The sequence below is a fragment of the Triplophysa dalaica genome, chromosome 8 (genome assembly GCF_015846415.1).
Source record: "Triplophysa dalaica isolate WHDGS20190420 chromosome 8, ASM1584641v1, whole genome shotgun sequence".
Lineage (NCBI taxonomy): Eukaryota > Metazoa > Chordata > Actinopteri > Cypriniformes > Nemacheilidae > Triplophysa > Triplophysa dalaica.
The window spans coordinates 20848122-20874055 of record NC_079549.1 but is presented as its reverse complement, the minus strand read 5'-3'; the positions used below and the strand labels follow the sequence as shown (position 1 = coordinate 20874055).

Below are 25934 nucleotides of genomic sequence, written 5' to 3'. Positions count from 1 at the left end.
CCCAACAAGGAAAATGACAAACCATTATTACAAGATTTTACGTGTTGAATTCACCAAGGGTAATTACACAGTTTAAACACCGTTCTTTCGTGTACTTGCTGAATAATTGGTATTAGTATTTTTTTTAATTAAAACAACATACTTTAAACAGCCGTTGAAGTGAAGAAATACATAAGAAGCTTCAGTTGCATGCAGTTCATTGGAATAGAGAGAGTGAGTGACTCACAAGTGCCTGTCAGCTCCCGCTCTGAGTTTGAGCTGCCTGTCACAAGTTACATCGACCAATGATAAATAAAGAATAATTCAGACAGCTATATTAAATTTGATCCTGCCTTGATGCCCGATGACTCCTGAGATAGGCGCAGGCTCCCCGTGACCCGAGGTAGTTCGGATAAGCGGTAGAAAATGGAATGGAATATTAAATTTGCACATATACTGAGATGTATTCTATATTTATCGATCATGTACTAAACATTTGACATTGTATTTAAAACACAAATTGTAAAGAGTTTGACATTTTCTCTAATGTCACGTACTACCAGGGGTACCACTAGTGGCACGCGCACCACAGTTTGAGAACCACTGCTTTTAATCATTACAATATCAAAGAAGAATCAAACTTCTGTATTTTGGAGTATTTACTTCAAATACAACATAAAGATTCAAAAAAGTACTTCTGGAAAGCTTTATAGAATTATTAAATAGTACAGGACTCTTGTCTGCCTGTCTATTACAGTTCCTAACGCCCATGGATGGATTACCCATGCAAAATAGATCATTTGATATTGCAGCGTTGAAGAGCATGTCATCTGGGATGCTGTCATTTTTTTGTTAGAAATCAATATGGGTGTGATGCTGTTATTTTGCACGTCCAATGGCTTTTGTTTTATTTCAAATCTGAATTGATGTGTGGTAAGTTTTAGGGGCTACAGGGAGGAATGGCATGTGACTTTTCGCATGTTTTGCGGGAAACGGTTTGACTCAAGTCAACTTTGAGGAGTAGAATCATTTTAAAGCAATATTCGGCATGGGCGATGTTTTGGCTTTGTACGTGCAGTTCTTGTCGTCGTACAGAGGGTCATTTGAATGGATCTGAGGCTGTTCAGTTTGTGAAGAAGTTGATTGACATGGCTGTCCCAATTTAATTTAGTTGATTTCTTCTTCTCAGAACCAGCCAGGTTTGAACAGAAGCTTAAAGATATAGAAATTGCCATGGACGAAAAGGTGAAGCTTGAGTGCACATTTACTGGAGCTCCAAAACTCTTTTTCACCTGGTACAAGGATGGCAAACAAGTCTATGCGTCTTATAGATACAACACTAAAGTTGCTGGAAACACTTGTACTTTGGAATGTCTACATGATTGCAACCAAGACACTCCAGGAAAATATTCTTGTGAGGTGTCCAACTCCTATGGAACTGATATCTGTCATGCCCAAGTAACCACAGTCTCCGGTTAGTATGAATTAAAGCTTCTTAGCATTGGATAGAAGTTGATAGGTGGAGTTGATTTGACTGGTTTTATGTTGTTTTACAGTTCAGCTGCAGTGAGCATATTTGAGTATTTTAAAAGAAAATCACTAGTATTCAATACAGCAAAGGAAAGCAAGATGGTTTGACTTAAGAGGTTAACTCTATTTCTAAGAGTCACTATGAGAATATTGTGAGCTTCAAAACAGCACTGGTGCATTACGCATTACCAATCCAAAACATTTTGGAGAATAGGCCTATGCATTAAAGCTAAAATGCTTAATGAATTGTACAGCTTACACAGTAGAAGATTAAACAAACCTTAAATAGTCTAATAAGCTAATTTTAATACGCTATAAAATCCTTTAGTGTGCTTTTCTACTATAAACCTAAGAGGGCTTCCATCTTTTATTTATATCATTTCACTTTAGATGTTAGATCAGAGCAGGAACACTGGAAGATGGCAATTGTAATATGAAATAAACAAAATATCAAGTGTGGATAAACTGCACATCTGGCTATTCTGAAAACAGTTGAAAATGCAACTCTTGCATGCAACGTGAATGATTGTCATGTGTGTGTAATGTGTTCCCTTTTCAGAACGCAAAATTCCACCAACCTTCACTACGAAACCCTCAGAGCACATTGAGGATAGTGAAGGAAAATCAGTGAAGCTTGAGGGTCGAGTGTCTGGGTCACAGCCTCTATCCATAAGCTGGTACAAAGATAAAGGAGAGATCTTCACCTCGGACATCTATGACATTTTCCTCAAGAGCAACATGGCTGTGATGTGCATCAAAAATGCCAAAGCCACAGAAAGTGGTATTTACATGTGCACTGCTTCTAATGAAGCTGGCTCGGCCTCCTTCCAGGTGGAGGTTAATATCACAGGTAGACAGTTTTGTCTTTGGCATGATTTGACTTTCTATTTTTCTATTCTTGATGTGTTTCCTCTTTGTATTATCTTGCTGATAATGTTCTTTTTGAGGTATTTTGTAATTCATACTGTAAACATAGTTAATTAAAAAGACTGTTTCCATTTTTTAACATCTAGAGCAAAAAATGCCACCATCTTTTGACATTCCCCTCAAACCCATGACAATCAATGAGGAGGAAAGGCTAAACCTTAGCTGCCATGTCTGTGGCTCCTCTCCTCTGAATATTCAGTGGATGAAGGACAGAAGGGAAGTCACATCCTCTGCTAACACCAAGATCACATTTGTGGATGGCACAGCCAACCTGGAGATAAACAAGGCATCCAAAACAGATGCAGGAGACTATCTGTGCAAGGCAACCAATGATGCCGGAAGTGAATTCACCAAAGCTAAAGTCACAATCAAAGGTAACGACACAATCTTTAATGTAAAATTCTCTTTTATGCAATTACTCTTAATTTAGTTGCTATCACATTTCGGTGAAGTATGAACTAATATGTGAATCTCATTCTCGGTTTTATTATCTTGTTCTTGCTCTTGTTTGCTTTATGCCATATACACTAGTGCATATTTTTTTAACACAGTTTTGTATTATTCAAAGTGCACTACTGAGCTGTAATATTTTGTGTGATTTTGATCAACCTTTTTTGCTATTCATTCTTGAGTAAAAAAATTCAATTTGATTGATTTCCACTGCCTGTGTCAATTAGAAAAATCTGGTACTCCCCAAGTGCCAATAGCCCCCACAGAACCTCATGCAATTAAAAAACTGGACAACTTGTTCTTTATTGAGGAGCCCAAGAGCATTCATGTCGTTGAGAGTAAGTTACCAATATCCATTAAACACTATATACATGCCATTTTGAGCTTATTAGGTTTCATGACATCCTATTCTGGATTACAGAGGGCACAGCTACCTTCATTGCTAAAGTTGGTGGGGATCCCATTCCCAACGTGAAATGGATGAAGGGCAAATGGAGGCAGATGACGCACGGTGGTCGCATCAACATTCAGCAAAAGGGCCAAGAGGCCAAGCTGGAGATCAAAGAGGTGACTAAATCTGACTCCGGTCAGTACAGATGTGTTGCTTCAAACAAACATGGAGAAATTGAGTGCAGCACCGACTTGAATGTTGATAAGAAAAAAGAGGCTGGACCAGAGGTGGTCAAACTGAAGAAGTGAGTGTGGTATTTGGATTTATCTTATTTGGGGCTTTATCCTCAGAATGATTTTAACATTGAACTCTGTTTTGTTGCGCTCAGGACTCCATCAAAGCAGAAAAGTCCAAAAGAGGACAAAGACATTGACATTGTTGAATTGCTAAGAAATGTAGACCCAAAAGAGTATGAGAAATACGCTCGCATGTATGGAATCACAGATTACAGAGGTATCCTTCAAGCCATTGAGATACTGAAGAAGGAAAAAGAACAAGAAAGTGGAAGAACGGTAGATATTGTTCAAGTCTTTATCTAAATATATGTTCCAAAACGTTGGTTTTCTTAATGCCTATAGGGATACAAATCCACAACGAGTAGCTTTAATCAATGCCCATGTTTTTTTTAAATCAGGGAAGTGAACTTGGGCGAGAATATGATGAAGATTTGGCAAAGCTTGTGTCTGACTTGCAGAGCAGAATGGAACACACTGAAGTATGTTCATTTCTTGAGAAGTAGTAGATTTTCAGTGTAATATTGAAATCATATTTGCACCAGCAACGTATTGATAAATTAAATGTATAATTTTTTTTGCAGCCTGTGACTCTAGTTAAAGACATCGAGGACCAGACAACGCAAATTAACAAAGATGCAGTCTTTGAGTGTGAGATTAAAATCAACTATCCAGAGATTGCACTTTCTTGGTATAAAGATACAAAGAAGCTAGAAACTAGTGATAAATACAACGTTCAAATTGTGGGTGATCGTCACATCTTGAAGATCAAAAACTCTCAGAGCAGCGACCAGGGAAATTATCGCGTTGTTTGCGGGCCACATATATCTGGTGCAAGATTGACAGTAATGGGTAAGTCGATTTGAAATTACCAACCTACAGTCTATACTAAATGTGGTTCCATTGCATTAATCTACTACCTGATTTATATTGTACAGCATTTGCTTATATTGCTATACAGGTTGTCCACAACCAAGTTTACCTCTCTTTGTAAAGGCACTACTAACCTCTTTGATACTGTGATTGTGACTCTTTTTAGTCTTTAAACTTGTTTAATAGTTGTGTAGTGTGTGTCCAAATGTCCGTTTTTCTTTTCATTGCCTATTTTTCCCTTTTCTTTTTGAAAACCATGAGATGAATTTTAAGACAATTAATGATTCCAATCCTTTTATATTATTTGTAGCCGATCAAATTCAGTTCACCAAGCGCATTCAGAATATTGTGGTGAATGAACGCCAGTCGGCCACTTTTGAGTGTGAGTTAGCTTTTGACAATGCGGTCGTCACCTGGTATAAAGACGCATGGGAACTTAAAGAGAGCCCGAAATATACCTTCAGATGTGAAGGACGAAGACACTTTATGATCATCCGTAATGTAACATCTGAGGATGAAGGTGTGTACATTTAAGTAGTCACAGAAGCTCAATATAAATATAGAGTGAAAGAAGTTCAAAGTCCATTAACTTGACTGAAAATCTTTTAGGCGTCTACTCGGTGATTGCACGACTGGAGCCTGTCGGTGAAACTAAAAGTACAGCGGAGCTTTATCTGTCAGGCAAAGGTACACATTTTATCGTAAAGGATCATCGCACAGGTGTTTGTTAAGTAGAGCTAAGTAGAGAGTAAATATCTTTTACCTTCTTTTCCAGAAATTGAATTAAGAACACGTTCCTTTGGTAAGTAGTTGTCACATGTGGGATTTGAGGATTAACTGTTTTTTACCCCCATTCCAACAAGTTTCATTTAAAACTTGTGCAAACTGGAAACAGAACTAGTAACATAAAAGCATATTCTTTATTTAAATCAATCAATTTATCAAGTATATTAAAATTAATCTTAACATGCCCAGACGTTCCAGATACATCAATACAAGTGCCTGATGTGTCATCTGTGATCAGTTTTAAGGGTAAGACAAGCAAAGTTAAACAAACAAATGAATAGAAGAAAAAATATGTAGTGTTATAATGTAACTTCACTTATAATAATCAAGTTTCCTTCTTCGTAAAGATGAAACCTCTGAATTTCATTATGAAGAAAAGTCTGAAGTGACAGGTATACATATCACTTTTAATAGTAGAATGTAATACACCTAATACCTTAATAAACTAAGCTTTCACTATCCAAAATGCCATGTCGACTAATATTACCAAATAAGAGCCTTACCGTCTAACATCATATTAATCCTGTAATTCATTCATTCAATCAGTCATCTTTCTTTCTTTCTTACTTTCTTTCCTTCTCTCTCTCTCTCTCCTTTTATTTCTTTCTCATTCATGAAGTGTCTTCTGAAATGTTTTCCTTTAAATTCAAATTTTTTAAAACAACTTTATTGTTGCATGATAGAGTATCAGAGCTGGACAGTCCAAGAGGAGAGTGTTACTTATGAATTCTCTTCACTGCAAGGTACAGTGGGGTTAATAGTCTTGGTGTCTTTATTTCAGAGCATAACATTTTGCTCGTCTTATTTTTATTATGTGTGTGTATGCGTCTGTTTTCGTCTTTGTCATCTCTTTTTCAACACTCATCTTCATTTTAATTCTTTTTTTTAAATAATATTTACATTTTTATGTATTGATCTAGCACTTTTATGTAAAGTGAATTAAAAATTGGAGCGCAATTAACATTCGGTCTAAAGTGTGTATATTTTTCCCGTTTTCATTACAGTCCATCCCATGTCATTAAATAATCCTAAAAATAGCTAAAAACGTTCTTGTTTTCTACAGAGGTGAAGAAACCCATCGAAGAGACCTTTACAAAGACTGTAGTGGAAAAAACGAAAGAGGTGCCAATGAAAGGTATTCATTGAAAGCAATCTATTTGTATTAGTGCTTTTTGAAGCCAGAGATCTTTTAACACTTATAAGCCAAGCTAACTGCTTTAGTGTTTCCTCAAACGAAACACTTATCATGTGTTGTCCACGCTGAACCGAAAACATCTTTGGTTCGTCTCTTGTCTGTGTTTAATTTGTCTAATATTGTATGTCATTGTGAATTTGTGTCCATTGTATAATTACCATGTGTAACTTTGTGCTGTACATGAATGTTTTCTTGTAATGCTTTTGCAATCACGCTAAAAGCATGGACGCTTTGGCTATGTAAACTTTGCATAAACTTAGAAGGTTATATTCTACTAAAACTGATGTCTTTTAAGTCCTTGAAGTTATGAAGCAACCAGCAGACACCTGCTACGACCTTCGTACAGAGTACGCTGGTTCCTGAGAAAGGTATTTACATGGCGTTGCTCCAGTCTAACCTTGTTCTTCTGTTTTTCTGTGTTTAGCATTTTCTACTAACAAATCAAATGTTTGTATATTACCAGATGTGTCTGTAACTGTGCACTTGCTTTACGTAATTTGTTTGGGAACACATAAATCATGACTGAATTGTATTGCAATCATATTTCAAAGAACCTGAAGTCAAGAAACCAGTTGAGGAGAAAGTGCCCTCTCTGAAAGTGACTGAGCAAAATGAACAACCCCCAGCCAAAGGTATTGTCAGCACAATGTGTGTTCAGAGTGTCTATTGTCTGTAATAAATTTCTGTATTAAATATGTCTCTTTTAAGTGTCTTATGTGAAACTGTAGTGTGCAGTTTACTCTTATGTCTTATATTCTTCTAAATATGTTTTTAATGTTTTGAATATTTCTTAATATACTGTCTATCTGTGATGCACACAGTGTTTAAATGTCTTGTGTTTGTGTTGTCAATATCCTTTTGGAAACTGATGTTCTAAAACCTTTAGCCTCAGAACCTAAACCTCAAGTGCCGGCAGAACCCAAAGAGACTCCAGTGGTTGTGGCTAAGCCTGAACCAAAACCTCAACCCAAGGCTGAGCCAAAAGTTATTCCACAGCCTGAGCCGAAAGCTGCACAAAAACCTGAGCCCGAGGCTGAACCAAAAGTTCTGCCTAAGCCTGAGACCAAGCCGGAGCCAAAAGCTACACCAAAGCCTGTGGCCAAACCCAACACAGAACTTAAGCCTGCCATTACAATGAAAGTTGAATCACCCTCCGTTAAAGGTATTGTGTGTGATTATTGTGTTTTCAGTTTCATTTTAGTGTCTATCTACAGTATATACATGTGTGTTTGTCATGTGAATGTGGGTATTCCTTAAATCTTACAGATTTGTGGGTTATCTTTAACCTGTGTCATTTGTGTTTTTTTGTCTTTGTCACCAAAACTGGTGCTCTTGAAGTTTGTAGTAAACTCTTAAATAACTCTTTATATTATATGGGCCTTTAACAAAATGCATAACTTTGCTTAAATGAATACACTGTATAACTACATTTGTTTTCCTCTGAAGCTTCTTTGGAGATGAAGGAAGCAAATGCTTCAAAGGTAAAGGTAGATAGAAAACCGGAGCCTGCACTTGTGCCACCAAAGACAGAGCCATTGAGGAAAGAAGTCTCTGCGCCAATACAAGATGAAGCTAAAGTCTTTTTCTCCAAGCCATCAAGTGTAGAGCCAGCTAGTCAGCAAACTTACAATCCAGAGCCAGTTACTAAACCAGAAGTCACAGCGGCTCCACTGGAGGTTTTACAGGAACAAACAAGAAAGCCACCTTCCCAGGAGGTTTCCAAAGTTGAGTCTGACAGAAAAGAAGAGCCTTTGCCCAAACCTTCAGAGTCCCGAGAGGCAGAACAAGCTAAAAAGCAAGAGCCACCAAAGATGAAACCAACCCCCAAACCTGGTCTTGCACCAGTTACTCACAAAAAGGAGGCTTATTCAAAGAAAGGTATCCAGATAATAAAGCTGTGTAAGACAAATACAGCCCTTAAAATACCCTGCATTAATGGGGATAAACAGTAAAATCTCTTACATTTATGGTCGATCTTATTTTTCTTATGTCTTTGTTCTTTGTGTTTACTTAATGTGCTATCTCTGTCTGGTGTACTTTCACAAAGCGGCTGAAGTAAAGCCTGCAGAAGTACCACCTGAGAAAAAACCAATGGCTAAGCGGGAGACTGAGATGCCCCCAGTCAAAGGTATGCACTGTGTTGGTGTGATACAAAGCCAATTTGAATCTCTACATAACTTTATCAGCTCTTAGAAAATAACTAAGAAGATATTTACAAATGAATTATTAGTACCATGATAAATGGTGTAGTCAACATTTCTGTTGCATGATCTTGTCTAAAAGAACACTTGTTTTTAAACTTGCTTCTATATGTGTGTGCCTGTTTTGTTAAAAACTCTTGCCCCCTTATGTGGTGCAATCTTGAAAATCTTTCGTCTTTAAAGTCTTTTCAGCTTCGAAGAGAATTGAGCAAATTCCCCATACAGTGAAGGTGACCCAGGCAGCGAAAAAGATTTGCATGATGGAAGAATTATGTTTAAGGGAGGAAATTGTGGAGAAGAGTAGTGGCATTTCTCATACACTTGAGGACACTCAAGAAATTGTGGGTCATCACATTAGAGAATCAACTGCTGAAGATATAGAGATAATAGAAACAGAGGTCACCCGGAAGACAGAACAAACCCAAGCTATAAAGATGATTGAACTGAAACAGTCAAAAGAAGAATTGCACTTTGAGTGGAAATTGCTGACATCTTGTGTTGAAAAAAGAGATGAACAACACACAGAAGATGTGGTGGCACCTATCAGTGAGAAATCTCTGGAAAGGCAAGAAATTATGCAAAATGAAAAATATGCAATCAAGGATAATTACCCTCAGAAGAAACATGTAACACCTGAAATGGAGGTGGCCATTCGGAGGACTAAAGATAAGCTTGCTCACTCTCAGGAGTCTGTTCATGAAATCAAGAGATCACAGACAGAACCTCCTCAGATATCAGCTGAAATTACACCAATAGTTAAAGCAAAAGATATTGCTACTAAACTAGAGGAAGTGCATGAAAAAGGTAAATCTTGCAATCTTCGGCATATGCCTTAGCTGGTATATTGCAGCATATATCTTTTCTTCAATGTTGCTTGCTTGTCTTTAGGTATTTGCCGAAAAGGCAACTATGACAACCTTTCTTTGTCATTTCTGGACCTTCTCCTCTTTTATGTCTTATATCTTAAATGTGTAATAATTCTTAATTATACGAGAAGACTCAGGCCGTAACATCTGTGTTAGAATTGATTTCTTCTAAAAAAGGTACAACAAATGAAGACTGGAAGAACTGAACTGACATTTGGTTTCAGCATCTAATTCCTTTGTGATCATGTGCTTTGTGTTTGTATATTCATCTTCAAATCTTCTATACCTTGATTGTAACCTTGGGTTACCTTTTTCAAGAACCAGAATCGGTGAAGGAAACTGAATCTGTTGCATCCAAGCCAACCATGGCTCCAGTTGAACAGAAAATACTGTTTACTCCTAAAGGTATACAGCAAAAAATATCTGCTGATATATAAGTCAGATGCTTTTATTTGTGGTCACGATTATATTGTGATGTTGGTGTCATCTTATTTAAAGAGCCCACTGTCGAAAAGAAACCAGTTCCTGAAAAACCAAAACCATCTGTGGCTCCAGTTGAAAAGAAAATATTGCATTCTAAAGGTATACAGCAAGAAAGCTTTGCTGGTATATAGATCATATACATGTTTTTATAGTCACCTTCATATTGTGACTTTGGTGTCGTCTTATTTAAAGAGCCCACTGTGGAAAAGAAACCAGTTCCTGAACCACCGAAATCAACGGTGACTCAAGTTGAACAGAAAACATTGCCACCTCCTAAAGGTATACAGCAAGAAATATTTGCTGGTATACAAGTTAGATGCATTGTTTTTAAGTGTATCTTTTGTGGTCACCAATAATCTTGTGACTATGGCGTTGTATTATTTAAAGAGCCTACTGTTGAAAAGAAACCAGCTCCTGAAGCACCGAAACCAACTGTGACTCCAGTTGAACAGAAAAAATTGCCTCCTTCAAAAGGTATACAAAGCATACTGGAAGAACAATTTTCTGGTCTATATGTCAGTCTTGTGATGTGATTGTTTGCGTTGTCAATCCATCTCTGTCTCTTTTCATCTTTAAATGTTTACTGTCGAGTCCAGTAACATCATATTTCATTCATGCCCTGGTTCATTTAGATTTTGACTGTGGCATTGTTTTATTTAAAGAGCCAGCTGTTGAAAAGAAACCAGTGCCTGACGCACCAAAGCCGACCGTGGCTCCAGTTGAACATAAAATTGTACCTCCTTCAAAAGGTATTCAAAGAAAACCAATTGTTCAGATGTATACTGTTTGTTTATCTGGTGCGATTGTTTTCTTCGTTAATCCATCTTTTTCTCTTAAATCTCTTTAAATCTTAATAGTCCAGTCAAATAACAAGTAAATCCACATTTGTGACCATGGCATGATATTTTGTTTTAAAGTGCCAACTGTTGAAAAGAAACCAGTGCCTGAAGCACCAAAACCAATTGTGGCTCCAGATGAACAGAAAACATTGTCTTCCAAAGGTATACAGCAAGAAAGATTTGCTGGCATATAAATCATATAAATTAGATGCATTGGTTTTAAATGTATCTTATTTTGTGGTCACCTTTTATACTTTGACTATGATATCATCTTGCCATATTTTTCTATTTTGATCTTTACATTTTGAATGACCAGATCAGTATCAACTTGTTCCATATATGCATTGGTTCATTATGGTTGTGACTATGGAATTATTTATTCAAAGAGCCCATTGTTGAAAAGAAACCTGAAGCACCAAAACCAACTGTGGCTCCAGTTGAACAGAAAATATTGCCTCCTCCCAAAGGTATACAGCAAGAAGGATTTGCTTGCATACAAGTCATTCTTTATTGTTGTTTGTGTTTATTTTAATATGTCATCTTTTGCGATCATCTTTAGAAATGTTCTTTTAACACCAATTTTTGGTTGTGATTATGACATTATCTTATTTAAAGAACCAGCTGTTGAAAAGAAGCCAGTTCCCGACGCTCCAAGGTCAACTGGGGCTCAAGTTGAACAGAAAGTACTACCTCCTCCTAAAGGTATAAATGGGAAGAATATATTTATAGTTTATCTTTTATATGTTGTATGATTGTGTGCTTCATCAGTCCATCTTTTCTGTGTTCATCTTGTCCAGTCAGATAACATTCTTCATGTCGTTGTGACAATTATATTATTTTATTTAAAGAGCCCACGGTTGAAAAGAAACCATCTCCTGAGGCACCAAAGCCAACTGTCGCTCCAGTTGAACAGAAAAGTTTGCCTTCTAAAGGTATTAAAAGCAAAATTGAGTTAAAAACTGAATTTGCTGTTCTGCAGTCTTTAATAGGATGTGTGGTTCTTTGCTTGTAATTATTTCTTCTTTCATAGTTATCTTTAAATGTTTAATGTGCTGTAAATATACAACAATAACAACTTATTCCACATTTGTCTTCAATACGTGTGGTTATGACTGTTTTATTTAAAGAGCCAACTGTTGCAAAGACACCATCTCCTGAAGCAACAAAGCAAACAGCAGCGCCACTTGAACCTAAAATCTCTCCTCCTACAGGTAGAGTGTTTGTCTGTTCTATGTATGATTGTTTAGCTGTTTTTTTAATGTCTTTGAAGTATCTTTTAAAATTGTGTCTTGTCCCTTAAGTTAAATGTTTGTCTATATACAATCATATACCCCTTCTGACAGTCTCAATGTTTTCTATGTTTCTTAATACGATATATGTATAAGTCTACTATGAGATGTGTCTACTCTTTCACTACAGTTTTTAAACATATGTACAGTTCTTGTACATTTATAATGGAAGTAGAACGATAAATTATATATATTATTAACTTTTGTACTTAGGAACCCTAATTTATCTCATGTATGTGTGTAATGTTTTTAATTTAAAATGACTTCTGAAACAGATGCAGACAAAGGCCCCGTTGCTGCTCCTGGACCTGCTCCAAAAGGTATGTTTATTTGTATTCTTCTTCTTATTATTAATATCATTATTTTCCCAACATAAACATTCAATGTTATTCTTGCATCATAATTCATATCTTGTAATTTTGTGTCTGCTTGTTTTGTGTTTGTTTCATTCCTTTTATCAAAGCACGTTACTTTATAGTTACGTCAATTTATCATTATTTTAAACAGCTATGATTTACATGATAGTTTAATCAGTACTGTTTGGGGTAAATTTTTTCAACAATTATGCTGTTCACTGCAGTTTGTGAAGTAGTAATAATGAGACTTAGATCTTATTTCAACCACTTTATATTATGATGTTTTTGGCTATAGCCCTGCTGTGTAATATGTCTGATATGTGAACTGTCTCATGTCCTGCTAAATGTAATGTCTTTGTTATGTGATTAATGTTACATTTATTGCCTCAGAAACAACTAGCACCACACAAGCACTTCTTAAACAAAAGAGTAAAATTCACTTGAAGGAAGAGGAAAGAATGGAAACGTCGGCCACGAAGAAAGTGACTAGAAAATTAAAAGAGCGTGAGGAAGAACGTGAAATTATATCACTCAAGAAAGTTATTAGGATTGAGAGAGAGGAATCACCAACGGGAGCAGGACCTCTTCTCCGAAAAACTGAGAAAGCCCAAATTGTTGGAGAAGAGATGGTGATCTCAAAGGCTGTCACTGAAGTTAAGATCACCAGCAGTTGTGAAGTCACTGAAGATACTTGGTCCTATGAAGCGGCTACAATAAAAGAGAGAACATATGAAGAGGAAGGAAAAAAGACAGAAGTGTATGAAGCGAAAGGTAAAGCAGAGATTGTTTCTGAGGTTGACGGGAGTGGGAAAGGAATTATGGTCTCATTGAACAAGGAACATAAGGTGGATGCAGTGGCTAAGGATGAAATCTCAAAAGAGCCTAAGAAATTTATAAAGAAATCTGGTAAAACTACAACACAGGCAGATGATTCAGAAAATGTTCAACTGAAACCATTTTCCAAAGCTCCTGTATCTGCTGAAATGATTCCTCGAGAACAAACAAAGAAGCCTAAAGATATTAAGCATCCAGAAATGTCTGTTATCCCAAAGGACACTGACATCCAGGTGAAGACACCAGAACAAACTCAGAAAGAATCAAAAGAACCTGAACATTTTGAGAAGCAAGATGTCCCCATAAAGACTGCTAGTACAGCAAAGATGACAGCAGACACTATGAAGGAAGAAGAGAAGGCACCAATTAAAAAATGTGAAACAGAGAAAAAAACAGAGAAGGTTGCGTTAAAACCTGCTGAAGTTAAGAAAACTCCTTCACCAAAGGTAGATAAACCCAGTCTTCCATTGACCATAACAAGTCTGAAAGAAGAGAAGCCAGCAATCTCCAAAAAGATTGCTTCTCCTCCAAAGAAAATGGAGAAAGAAGAAATATTGCTAAAACCTGTAGAACCCGGAGAGCTGAAAAAGGCTCTTTCTCCAAAAGCTGACATAGCCAAACCTAAACCAACTGAGTCCATTCCAATGGAAAGAAAGCCTAGTGCCAAATTACCCAAAAAGCTTTCTCCCAAGGATTCAATTGAGTCGGTTACTCTGAAAAAGGTCCAAAAGAAAATCTCACCTAAAGAAGAAACAACTACTCAGGAAACGGAAGAAAGAAGAGCGGTGATGAAAGAGATGTCCCCTAGTGCTCTCCATTTGCAAAAGATTCCCACACAGCAAGAAGAGGAAGTTTCTGAGTGTGAGAGAGAAGTGGAACATGATGATGAAGAAGAAACTTGGGGATGGGAACTTACTCCTCGGGACAGCTATGGGTCCGAGAACTTTGATGACCTCTTGGAAGATGGGGCTGTTGAAACCCCAGGAATGGGTGACAAAAGAGGTATCTCCATTGGTATCTCATGGCTTCTTCAAAACATCTCACTCCCAATAATATCATCTCAATTACCCTTTAACATCTTTAATCTTAAATGAGTGTTTCATGTTTTTTGTCTTTCACTGTTGATCAATTCTTCCATTCTTTATTTGTCAAACACCTCTTAATAGATTGTCTTGTATCAGTTGAGTCCAGTTTCCGTCCTTCTGTATCCATTTGTCCATCTCATCTGTTTGTCCTGGAATTTAATTTTGTCTTGTATTATGTTTCATTAATTCACTCAAATGTTTGTTTTCATATTGTCCCTTGTATAATACCAGTAATACTTATATTAAAGTAGAGGATTTCTGCATTTTATGTTACAATTTCAAGGCTTTACTTACTAGATAATGCTAATATCTTAAACAGATGGAAAACCTAAGGACGAGCCAGCTGCAGGAAGAGGCAGAGGACTAAAACGTAAGTTCATCAAATAATTATATTACATATACTCATCATGTTTTGTTCTGTATTTGTTGTTTATCTAAAGTTACAGTATGTACTTTACATACGTAGAAACAAGATAATGCAAGGGAAGTTGCTTTGGATAAAAGCATCTGCCAAATCCATAAATGTACAACTCAGAGGGTCAATGGACCAATGATAGACTTATTTTTTAAATTTTATATGAACAAACCATTTTTCTCTGGTATTGTAGCAAGACAAACTCCTTCTCCTGGTGATGGCGGAAGGGGTAGAGGACTCAAACCTGGTGGTGGAGGTGACAAACCTCCAGGTGAATCACCTTTTGGGTTCCAGCTCAAAGCCGTACCTCTGAAGTTCGTGAAGGAGCTCCAGAACATTGTGTTGCAGGAGGCTGAGTCCATCGGGTCCTCGGCTGTATTCGAGTGCCAGATCTCTCCATCTACTGCTATCACCACCTGGATGAAAGATGGAAGCAATCTAAGGGAGAGTCCAAAACACAAATTTACCTCTGATGGCAAAGACCGCAAACTGCAAATCATTGATGTACAGCTTTCTGACACTGGAGAATACACTTGTGTTGCAAAACTTGGCAACAAGGAGAAGACCTCAACAGCTAAACTTATTGTTGAAGGTATTGGCTATACTTTTTTTGACAGCTTTGGATGTAACATTTCTTAGTTATCATTTTTTATATATTTTACATACACATATGTACCCTTGAATATGCATACTGTATGGAAATATTCATTTTTCCATATCATTTGTTTTATCTCAAACAGAATTGCCTGTGAAATTCACAAAGAATCTGGAAGAAGAGACATCTCTGATCAAGGGCCAGCCAATGTACCTGACGTGTGAGTTGAGCAAGGACAAAGAAGTGGTCTGGAAGAAGAATGGAAAAGAGCTCAAATCAATCCCAGGGAAAATTACGATAAATGTTATTGGCCTGCAGCAGGGCATAACAATCCAGGACTCAAATGATGATGATGCCGGTGTTTACACATGCGAGTGTGAAAACATAAAAACTCAAACCAATGTCAAGATTATTGGTACGATGTTTAATTGACAAAACCTCTACATCTGACTTTTGTGAATGCAGAACTGTTCTGAATGTATGCATGTATGTCTTTAACAGAAATCGTTAGAGACTGGTTGGTTAAACCATTGAGGGATCAGCATGTCAAACCCAAGGCCTCAGCTACATTTAAGGGTGAGCTCTTTAAGGACACTCCCAACTGGAAGTGGTTCAAAGGTGATGAGGAAATTCCCATCCCTGACCCTACGGGCAAGGCCGAAGTGAAGAAGGAAGGCAAAGAAATCACTCTTACAATCAAGAATGTCCAGCCTGAAGATATTGCCGAGTACTCTGTGGAGGTCGAAGCCCGCAGATATGCAGCAAAACTGACACTTGGAGGTATGAACTACTAAACCGAAAACTTGGTTTTTGACTACATTGCCATCTGACAATGTAATGCTTTCTTCTGTTCAGAACGTGAAGCAGAGATCTTGAAGCCTCTTGCTAGCGTGGAGGTGATTGAGAAAACGGAGGCCAACTTTGAGACAGAAATTTCAGAGGATGATGTGGTTGGAGAATGGAAACTTCAGGGACAGGTTCTGACAAGATCCCCGGTATGGGCTTCATTGAAGATTTATTTGTAATATTATTTGTCATTTTGGGGGAAGTAAATACGCATTCAGATCCTTAAAGCACAAAATAACTGCATTTCAAATTTCAGTCTTGAGGAAGCTATTTAAATGTACCTTTTTTATTTACAAGCTAATCATACAGTATTTTAAAGTAGATAAACAGCCTAGTTATATCTTTCCAAGTATTACTTTTTAAAATCTGATGTTTTAGAACCGCGATTTATTATCTGCTTTCATTTCAGACATGTGATATCAGATCTGAGAAAACAAAACGATTCCTTACTATCAAAAATGTGCAGCTTGACCAGGCTGGTGAAGTTACATACCAAGCTCTGAATGCTGTTACAAGTGCTATGCTCTCAGTGAAAGGTAAGAGAACAATGGATAATTTTCTTAAGTTCAGTTCAAATAAATATAAATGCAAATGCAAATGAATGACACACAATGGACACTGTTCATTCACACCTACCAGAGATTGAAATGGACTTCACAGTCCCATTGAAGGATGTTTCAGTGCATGAAAAGAAACAGGCAAAGTTTGAGTGCTCCATCACAAAGGATGTGCCTAAAGTGATTTGGTTTAAGGGTTCTGATATCATTACACAAGGATATAAATACGAAATCATTGATGATGGAAAGAAACACATACTGATAATAAATAACTGTGAATTTGAGGATGAGGGCGAATACAGTATTGAAGTCTTGGGAAAAACGTCAAAAGCAAATCTGATGGTAGAGGGTAAGTCTTGGTTATCATCTTGGTTGGTTAAATCGTGGACACATTTTTTTCTTATAAAAATTAACTCAGAAGTTTATTAATGTGTAGTCTAACAAATAGGCTAATAATACATATAAATGACAACTAAGTTAACAACAAATGTGCTAATAAACTCACTTAATCCTGTGCTCAGTAACAGCTAGTTTTTTTTAAGTTTATGTTGGGTTTGTAGTATATTCTTTTAATGCGCCCGCAGTCAATTTGTTATGCACTGCACAAATGTCATAGGTATGAGGCTGAACTTCATCTCAGCATTAAAGGACCAAACTGTGAAGGAAGGTCAAACCGCTCTATTTGACCTTGAGCTTTCTCATGAGAACGTCGGTGTCACATGGTATAAAAATGAAATAAAAGTGCATCCGAGCAGAACTGTGTTCACCAGCGTGGTGGGAAAGAAACATACGTTAGAAATTAAGGAGGTAACTCTAGATGATACTTGCCAAATTAAAGCCGAGGCTAAAGGAATATCCACAACGGCTAAGCTGATGGTCGTAGGTAAATCTTCCATCATTACATCATATACTTGATCAGTTGTTACCTGAAGTTATTGTCTTAAATATTTTCCACTTTAAGTGAAAAAAGTGTGGTCTCATTTTTGATCTAAAAAGGAAACACCTTGTGAAGACTACTTCCTGCTGCATCTTTGCTCCTTTACAGTTTTAAAACAAAAACTTCTTTCTACAGAGGGAGATGCATACTTTGTCGTCAAACTGCAAGATTACACCGCAGTTGAGAAAGACGATGTCACGCTCGACTGCGAGCTGAGCAGAGATGTTCCTGTGAAATGGTTCCACAATGAAATTGAAATTAAATCTTCCAAGATGGTCACTATAAAGGCTGAAGGAAAACGAAGAATACTCAGTATTAAGAAAATCGAAGCGAAAGATAAAGGATTGTATGTTTGTGACTGTGGAATAAACAAGACTTCTTCAAACATGAACATTGAAGGTCATTACTCAAGGCTTTGTTGATTTTGCTTGAAAGATCCGTTTCATTCAGGTGTCTGACAAGTGTCTTTGTTGTCTTATTCCAGCTCGGGACATCAAAGTGGTGCGTCCCATGTACGGCGCTGAGCTCTTTGATGGTGAGACTGCTCGTTTTGAAGTGGAAATCTCTGTAGATGATGTTCATGGCCAATGGAAACTGAAGGATGAAGTCCTGTCTTCTTCACCTGTGAGAAACATTTTATCAATACATCCTATTTATCCCAACATGTTGGTCTTCATGTCCTTAATTGACATGTTTTCTTTAACAGGACGTTGAGATCATTGAAGATGGTGCAAAACACACATTGACACTCTACAACTGCAAAGTTTCCCAAACAGGAGAGGTTGTCTTCCAAGGAGCAAATGCTAAGTGTTCTGCCAATCTTCAAGTCAAAGGTATATTATTTTTTAAATGTAACTGTTTTGTGCCTGTCTTGAAATGGGCTCAGATTTCATATTTCTGTATTATAGAGTTGCCTATCACTTTTGTTGCACCCATGAGCGACGTGCACATCTTCGAGAAGGATGAGGCAAGATTTGAAATCGAGTTGTCGAGAGTGGCAAAGTCCTTCCGCTGGCTGAAGGGAACTCAGGAGTTGCAGACTGATGAGAAATTTGAAATCTTGACAGAAGGAATAAGACACACTCTGGTGATCAGATCTGCAGCCTATGAAGATGAGGCAAAGTACATTTTTGAGGCTGAGGACAAAAGAGCATCCAGCAAACTTGTTATTCAGGGTAACGTATTGTTGATGAAATCATGCATTTTGTGATGTACTTCTTTTCTCTTGAACCTTTTCTCATTGCGTTTGTTTCGTCACTCAGGCATCCGTCTTGAGTTTGTCAGACCTATCAAAGACGTCACAGTTAAAGAGCGCGAGACAGCCGAGTTCAGAATTGAACTCTCTCATGAGAAGGTTCAGGTCACCTGGAACAAGAATGATGTGCGTCTGCATCCAAGCAAAGTCGTGCACATGTCCGAGGATGGAAAGATCCACACACTTTCCTTCAAAGAGGTCTCTATTGATGACACTTCTCTCATCAAAGTTGAGGCTCTTGGGAAAACATGTGAGGCAATGCTCACTGTACTTGGTAAGTGTTTAACACTTTCATAGACACCCAACTACATACAAAAATAATAAATGATGGAATTAACCTAATGTGATCTTGAAAATCAACAGAGGGAGATACTTACTTCACCACCAAGTTACAGGACTACACTGCTGTTGAGAAGGATGAGGTGGTCCTGATGTGTGAAGTGAGCAAATCTGATTCTGAGGTGAAATGGTTCAAAGACGGCAAGGAGATCATTCCCTCCAAGAACATCCTCATCAAAACTGAAGGAAAGAAACGCATCCTGACTGTCAGAAAGGCAGAAAGGAACAACACTGGCGAATATGTGTGCGACTGTGGCTCTGACAAAACAGCAGCCAAACTTAACATTGAAGGTGTGCATCTCCTCTACTTCTAGTACATTTCAAGAAAAGGAACAAAAATACATGGTACTATATCTTAGTTTCCCCTCTCTTGTCCTGTCCTCTGCAGAACGTGACATCAAGATTGTCCGTCCACTGTACAGTGTGGAGGCCACAGAGACTGAGACCGCTCGCTTTGAGACAGAAATCTCTGAAGAGGATGTTCATGGTAACTGGAAACTCAAAGGAGAGGCTCTGCACCAGTCTGCGGTAAGGGTTTCATCTAATGCACATTGTTACTGATTTGTTTTAAATGTTTCTGTAGCGAGGAAGGCGTGGCGAGAGCCGTCAGAAATGGGGAGCCGGTGTGCGCACAGCTGATAGCCATTATCACTCACGCCACCGGCCCCGCCCCTTTGTCTGACGGCATGCGCAACGCCTTCCTCGCTACAGTTTCCTATTTAATCATAAATGTATTGTGCTTTGTTTATTCCACTCGTCAGGACTGTGAAATTAAGGAGGAGGGAACCAAGCACATGCTTATACTTTACAATATTTGCATGGACATGGCTGGCAGCGTGGACTTCAGCGCCGCTAATGCTAAATCCTCTGCTCAGCTAAGAGTTAAAGGTGAGAAGGACAACTAGAAATAGGCAACACAAAACTGAAGCATTTTGATACCATTCATAAAGTTTGGATTAAATGACTGAATATTATATCGGAAATATATAGTGCCATATAATTTTTTGGTTGGGTAACAGACATTGAGTGACAGAAACAGATAACATGGCAGGGCTTTGTCAATAGCCAATCAGGGCCTAAGTTTTTTTTTAGAAAGCACATACCTTATCAGGATAGGGTGGGGGTGATTGGGAGACCTGAAACATGCCTCTTAGTCTGACCACTTACTGTTGCAGAAATCTCAATATGCTAATGATGCAGGGCCCTTTGTGATAAACTGGAGATGGGATGTTTTTCTTGGGAAGGTTTTACTTTTGTGCTTTAGTGATAATCACAACTTTTAGTAGAATTGATTCTTGATGATATTGAGAATGGCTTTCTGTGACCCTAAAGCACGCACAATCGGCCTTCTGCGACCTCTTCGGGATGTCGCTGTTACGGCTGGAGAGACCGCAACCTTTGACTGTGAACTCTCATACGAGGATATTCCTGTCGAATGGTTTGTTGGCTCAACAAAGATGGAACCAAGTGACAGGGTAAGACTCCGTTCACTACTCATTTGATTTGCTTCGTGACAAAGTAAGACCAGAACTGTAGTCTTTAATCAGCAATTTAATATAATTTCAAGCTGTCACGTTTTTAATATGCCTCACTGATTAAGACAGATGTGAAAATGAACTGTTAGTTAAATATACATGCAAATCATCGAATGTACTCTATATTTAAAACTATTTTAGGTGTTTTTTGGTTAGCTTATGAAAATCTTTGTATATGTAACATAACCAAAACCAAAAAAATAGCTGACTGTTTATGATAGCCAATGTATTTACAAATTAATGTTATATTCTGAGTTGTTACCCTGTATATAAATGTTTTCTGCATATAAGGATGTCCAGCAGCCCCTATTCAAGTTTTGAGATAACTGAGACATTCTGCTCTGCAAGTGCTCCTCTGGTTATTTTTAACACTGTTGAGTGCTGTTGAAGTGTTAGTGTAGTGTTCCTTCTAAGCATTTTGACATAAATGTAGTTAAAGTCAAAATATATTTTTCACTGTATTTCTAATGTCTGATAGACAGTTGTTAAATATGTTCTGCGTGTATACTGTATACATTTATGCATTCGGCAGATGTATTTATCCACAACTGTGTTCATTTCGTTGAGGAAAACGAGACGATAACTAAATAAAAATGAATGCATGATAAAGAAAACTGTAAAAAAATATATAATAATATTTTCGACAACTAAGGAAAATATTTTTCCCACCTGGCGGACATCCATTCTCTCGGAGAATGGTAAGCTCAGACAAATATTCTATGTCTCCACGCGGTTTACAAAGCCTCTTATTTTCCTTTACGACCGCCGGTAAAACTCTGCAAACTTAAAGCGCGACTGCAGGCGAGACACACCGAAACACATTACAAAGGCAAGCTCAAATGTTTTAATATTTTGGTTATCTTATGTATAATAATACAATTTATGTAATATGTCTTTTTGAAAGCTATTTCTCATTCATTGCTGTCTGAGAGCCAGCAAAGACAGTGCATCTCTTTCTTCAAAGAGGCCATGAGCCAATAGCCTTTGAGTGTGAGCCCTGTCAGAGCGTTTCATTGGTTGAATGAACTGAATGAATACGTCCTACTTAACGAGTCACGAGTCAAATGGGATTGACTTTTCTGAAAAATATAGGTGATGACCTGGTTTAATTTCATTCTAAGGTGAAGTAAATTATATCAAAACAGTTGAATCTTTGCATGGAACATATAATTACACAAAGTAAGTCATTTAAACCATTTAGATTTTTGTAGACTAAATATGTATATTTGTTCGACTAAAATGTTTTTCATATTTCATCGACTAAAACTGATTAAAACTAAAAAGAAGGGGTTGACTAAAATGTGACTGAATCTAAATTGCATTTTCGTCAAAAGACTATGATGCTTGCTTTGGTGGAGGCACCAAAGGGTCCCCAGTCACGAAGCAAAGACTTTAAAAATAAATAGTTGATGCTATTGCAGGACCATATTCTTCCTTGGGCTTTCAATGCCCCAAGGGAGTTAGAGCCCACTCTACTAGAGGTGCCATTGTGTCCATAGCCACCACTTAGTTTGGCTCAATCCGCTTCCGCAGGGCTCCCCTGCTCCATACTTGGCCCCCGAGCCCTGGGGTAGGTTGGTGTTAGTCGTTCCTCTTGTAGCAAGGCCTACTACGCAGTACAAGTGAAGTATCCATAGTGAACGTACTCTGTGACTAACGTGACCTCGGTTCCCTGAGATACTGGAACGAGTGCATTCCTGGCTGTGCTTACAAGCTGTAGCTGGTCATCGCTTCAGTGGACCCATAGCTATGCAGTCATCGTTCCCAAATCTCAGGGAACCAAGGTTACGTTAGTAACGAAGTAAATTTTATAACAAAAGTTGGTATTTTATTATTTATTAATATATTGATAAAACGCACCAAAGGCCACTTTGGATAAAAGCATCTAAATAAATGTAATTGTTAATTATTTGTAACAAAAATGTTTGTTAAAAAAAACAAAAATGCATTTTTACCAGGTGGTTACTAGAGCTGAAGGAAGACTGCATTCACTCACCCTGAGAGATGTCTTGATGACAGAAGCTGGAGAAGTGAAACTTGCAGCAAAGGACTTTGTGACCCAGGCCAAACTTACTGTAAACGGTGAGAACAGTGTAATATTGCATCCCTATAGCATGTATACATGTTTCCCTATTATATAATATATTTTCTGCTTATTTTAGATGTTGATTTTGTCCGTTAATAGGGGAATTAAGTTTATAATTTATATAAATTATAACATGGCATTTATAATATAAACACATTACAGAGCCACCAGTTGAGTTCAGCAAGCCCTTGGAAGACCAGACTGTTGAGGAAGAAGCCACTGCCATTCTGGAGTGTGAATTGTCCAGGGAGAAAGCTGATGTCAAGTGGTTCAGAGATGGACAGGAGATACGTAAAACCAAGAAGTATGAGATGGTGGCAGAAGGACGTATAAGAAGACTAATCATCAAGGACTGTAGCCTTGAAGACTCCAAGACATATACCTGTGATGCAAAGAACTTTAAAACATCTGCTTTCCTGAATGTTGAAGGTAAGTAAAATTTCAGTCTGTCAATGTTTAAAACCAACTAAAATTGCTTTTACAATATTTGTGTAAATCACATGTCTTTTTTTCAGCTCCATTTGTTGAATTCACTAAGCCTCTTCATGATGTTGAGGTTAAGGAAAAGGAATCTGCTAAATTTGAATGCGAAGTGTCCCGTGAAAATACAAAGGTATTTAAAACTTTTTTTCCTAAGTAGATATTTGTGTGGAATTAAAGAATAGATGAGCTCATAATTGTTTGTGTCCACAGGTCCGCTGGTTCAAAGATGGTAGTGAGATCAAAAAGGGCAAGAAGTATGAGATTGTCGCTAAGGGATTACAGCGTATTCTTATTATAAGCAAGGCCATCTTCGATGATGAGGCTGAATATGAATGTGACGCAAGAACATCTAAATCCTCTGGAATACTGACAGTTGTTGGTGAGTTTTCTCTTCAGTTATTCTTTTGGAGCTAATGCTGAAATACAGAAATGAATGTAAAATGCTCTTACCTTGCAGAGGAGGAAGCTAAATTCACAAAGAACCTGACCAATGTTGAGGGCACTGAAACAGACAGCATTAAGATGATATGCGAGGTCTCCAAAGCTGGTGTGGATGTCATGTGGTACAAGGGTGATCAAGAGATACCCGAGGGTGGTAGATATGAACATATTTCAGATGGACGAAAGAGAATTCTCATTATCCAGGACCTCCGTATGGAAGATGCTGGAGAATACCATTGCAAACTGCCTTCTTCAGAGACAACAGCGACTCTGAAGATAAGTGGTAAGCCTTTGGTTTAGGTTTCTTTCAAAATTGATGTTAAAATCAAGATAATAGTTCAATCATGTTGATTTCCCTAAACAACGTCCTTTTGATGCTCTAGAAATGGCAGCTGAGTTCATCGCAAGGCCCCTAAACCAGGAGGCTATTGAGGGCGAGAAGGCCGAGTTTTCTTGCTCTGTGTCCAAGGAAACATTTGAAGTCAAATGGTTCAGAGGAGACACTGAGCTTACAACCGATGACAAGTATGAAATTGTTAGTGATGGCAAGAGAAGAGTGCTCATTGTGAAGAACTGTGAGCTTAAAGATGAGGGTGCATTTACGGCTCATATTGGTTCAGTCAAAGCTTCAGCAGACTTGGTGGTCATTGGTAAGTTACTGTTTAAGGTAAAATGTTCGCTATTCAATTATAAATTTAATTGGACTAGAATGCCTACTTTTGACTTTCCTCATCAGAAAAACTGAGGATAATCACTCCCATCAAAAATATCCAAGTTAAGGAAGGACAAGAAATTGTTCTCAACTGTGAGGTTAACTCTGAGGGTGCTAAAGCCAAATGGCTGAAGAACAATGAGACCATGTTTGATAGCAGCAAGTTTGTCATGGTTCAGAGGGACACAGTGTTCTCGCTGAGAATCAAATCTGCAGGGAAATCAGATGAAGCCAGTTACACAATCACACTCGCAAACCAACGTGGAGAACAGGCTAAGTGCACGGCTGACGTCAGTGTGCTGGGTAAGCCTTTGTTATCAGCCTCTTATGCCATCATTTGTTAAACTTAGAATCATAAAGTATGTTATATTCTTCCTCATAAATAGATCAAAAGAATATGTATAAAATGCTTGTGAACATCTTTAACTACTTTTTTCTTTCCATCGGCAGAGGAAGCACTCAGAATCATTGCGCCAATAGAGGACTGTGAAATTGAAGAAAAGAAGACCATCACTTTTACCTGCAAGGTGAACAGACCAAATGTGACAGTTCAGTGGATGAAGGCCGGTCAGGAGATCACTTTCAGCAAACGTATTGTGTATCGCGTGGACAAGGACAAACACACTCTGACCATTAAAGACTGCACCCTTGCAGACGAGGGTGAATACACTGTAGTTGGCGGAGCTGATAAATCTTCTGCAGAGCTGATCATCAGCGAGGCACCCACTGACTTCACCACTCAGCTCAGAGATCAAACCATTACGGAGTTTGAGGATGCTGAGTTTGTGTGCAAACTGTCAAAAGAAAATGCCCAGGTTAAATGGTATAGGAATGGACGTGAAATCAAAGAAGGACCAAGGTGAATTTTGCTTTAAAAAAATATAAGTTAGAACTTTTTTTTGATTGTGAATTTTTTGCTAATGCCCACCATCTTCTTCAGATATCATACGGAAAAAGATGTAAAGGAATGCAAGCTTATAATCAAAGAGTGCAGACCAGATGATGAATGTGAATATGCCTGTGGAGTGGAAGATCGAAGATCAAGAGCACGTCTCTTTGTTGAAGGTAGTATTATTTTTGCACAGGATTGTTGTGAAAATGGGAGTGGCATCATCTGTGTAAAGATACAGCTCTTAAAGGGGCCGCATTCCTAAACCTACTGCTGTGACTACTATGACTAATGTTAATCAAAGAAGAAAGAAAAGAAAAGAGGAATTCAATGTGTTTTGTAGCTTGAATTCTTCTGTATTTAATTTTCAATTTAGCATTAAAGACTGTTTATTGTTTACTTGGGTCCCCATTAGCGTCCACAGAGTGGTTGCTAGTCTTCCTGGGTCCACAACCAGACAGAAATAG

The 25934-nt window shown here is 37.8% G+C and overlaps 1 protein-coding gene across 1 annotated transcript in view; it reads left to right on the top strand.

The window, feature by feature from the left end:
• Nucleotides 1-25934, top strand: part of LOC130427110 (titin-like) — a 131273-nt gene that overhangs the window by 25056 nt on the left and 80283 nt on the right. The window contains 53 exon segments of the mRNA XM_056754158.1: nucleotides 1151-1581; nucleotides 1965-2063; nucleotides 2065-2359; nucleotides 2523-2810; nucleotides 3114-3224; nucleotides 3308-3581; nucleotides 3666-3849; nucleotides 3972-4052; nucleotides 4155-4467; nucleotides 4754-4963; nucleotides 5053-5130; nucleotides 5219-5245; nucleotides 5419-5475; nucleotides 5577-5621; nucleotides 5913-5972; nucleotides 6293-6351; nucleotides 6747-6792; nucleotides 6976-7056; nucleotides 7317-7586; nucleotides 7871-8302; nucleotides 8472-8552; nucleotides 8809-9429; nucleotides 10167-10253; nucleotides 11200-11280; nucleotides 11662-11745; nucleotides 12378-12422; nucleotides 12849-14294; nucleotides 14697-14747; nucleotides 14986-15384; nucleotides 15533-15802; nucleotides 15889-16167; nucleotides 16243-16382; nucleotides 16643-16769; nucleotides 16873-17139; nucleotides 17407-17673; nucleotides 17863-18126; nucleotides 18212-18351; nucleotides 18434-18560; nucleotides 18636-18902; nucleotides 18990-19256; nucleotides 19346-19612; nucleotides 19710-19849; nucleotides 20083-20209; nucleotides 20654-20796; nucleotides 22815-22938; nucleotides 23105-23371; nucleotides 23458-23555; nucleotides 23636-23804; nucleotides 23883-24149; nucleotides 24250-24516; nucleotides 24603-24881; nucleotides 25029-25437; nucleotides 25519-25643. Coding sequence (XP_056610136.1) covers nucleotides 1151-1581; nucleotides 1965-2063; nucleotides 2065-2359; nucleotides 2523-2810; nucleotides 3114-3224; nucleotides 3308-3581; nucleotides 3666-3849; nucleotides 3972-4052; nucleotides 4155-4467; nucleotides 4754-4963; nucleotides 5053-5130; nucleotides 5219-5245; nucleotides 5419-5475; nucleotides 5577-5621; nucleotides 5913-5972; nucleotides 6293-6351; nucleotides 6747-6792; nucleotides 6976-7056; nucleotides 7317-7586; nucleotides 7871-8302; nucleotides 8472-8552; nucleotides 8809-9429; nucleotides 10167-10253; nucleotides 11200-11280; nucleotides 11662-11745; nucleotides 12378-12422; nucleotides 12849-14294; nucleotides 14697-14747; nucleotides 14986-15384; nucleotides 15533-15802; nucleotides 15889-16167; nucleotides 16243-16382; nucleotides 16643-16769; nucleotides 16873-17139; nucleotides 17407-17673; nucleotides 17863-18126; nucleotides 18212-18351; nucleotides 18434-18560; nucleotides 18636-18902; nucleotides 18990-19256; nucleotides 19346-19612; nucleotides 19710-19849; nucleotides 20083-20209; nucleotides 20654-20796; nucleotides 22815-22938; nucleotides 23105-23371; nucleotides 23458-23555; nucleotides 23636-23804; nucleotides 23883-24149; nucleotides 24250-24516; nucleotides 24603-24881; nucleotides 25029-25437; nucleotides 25519-25643 — 11433 coding nt within the window.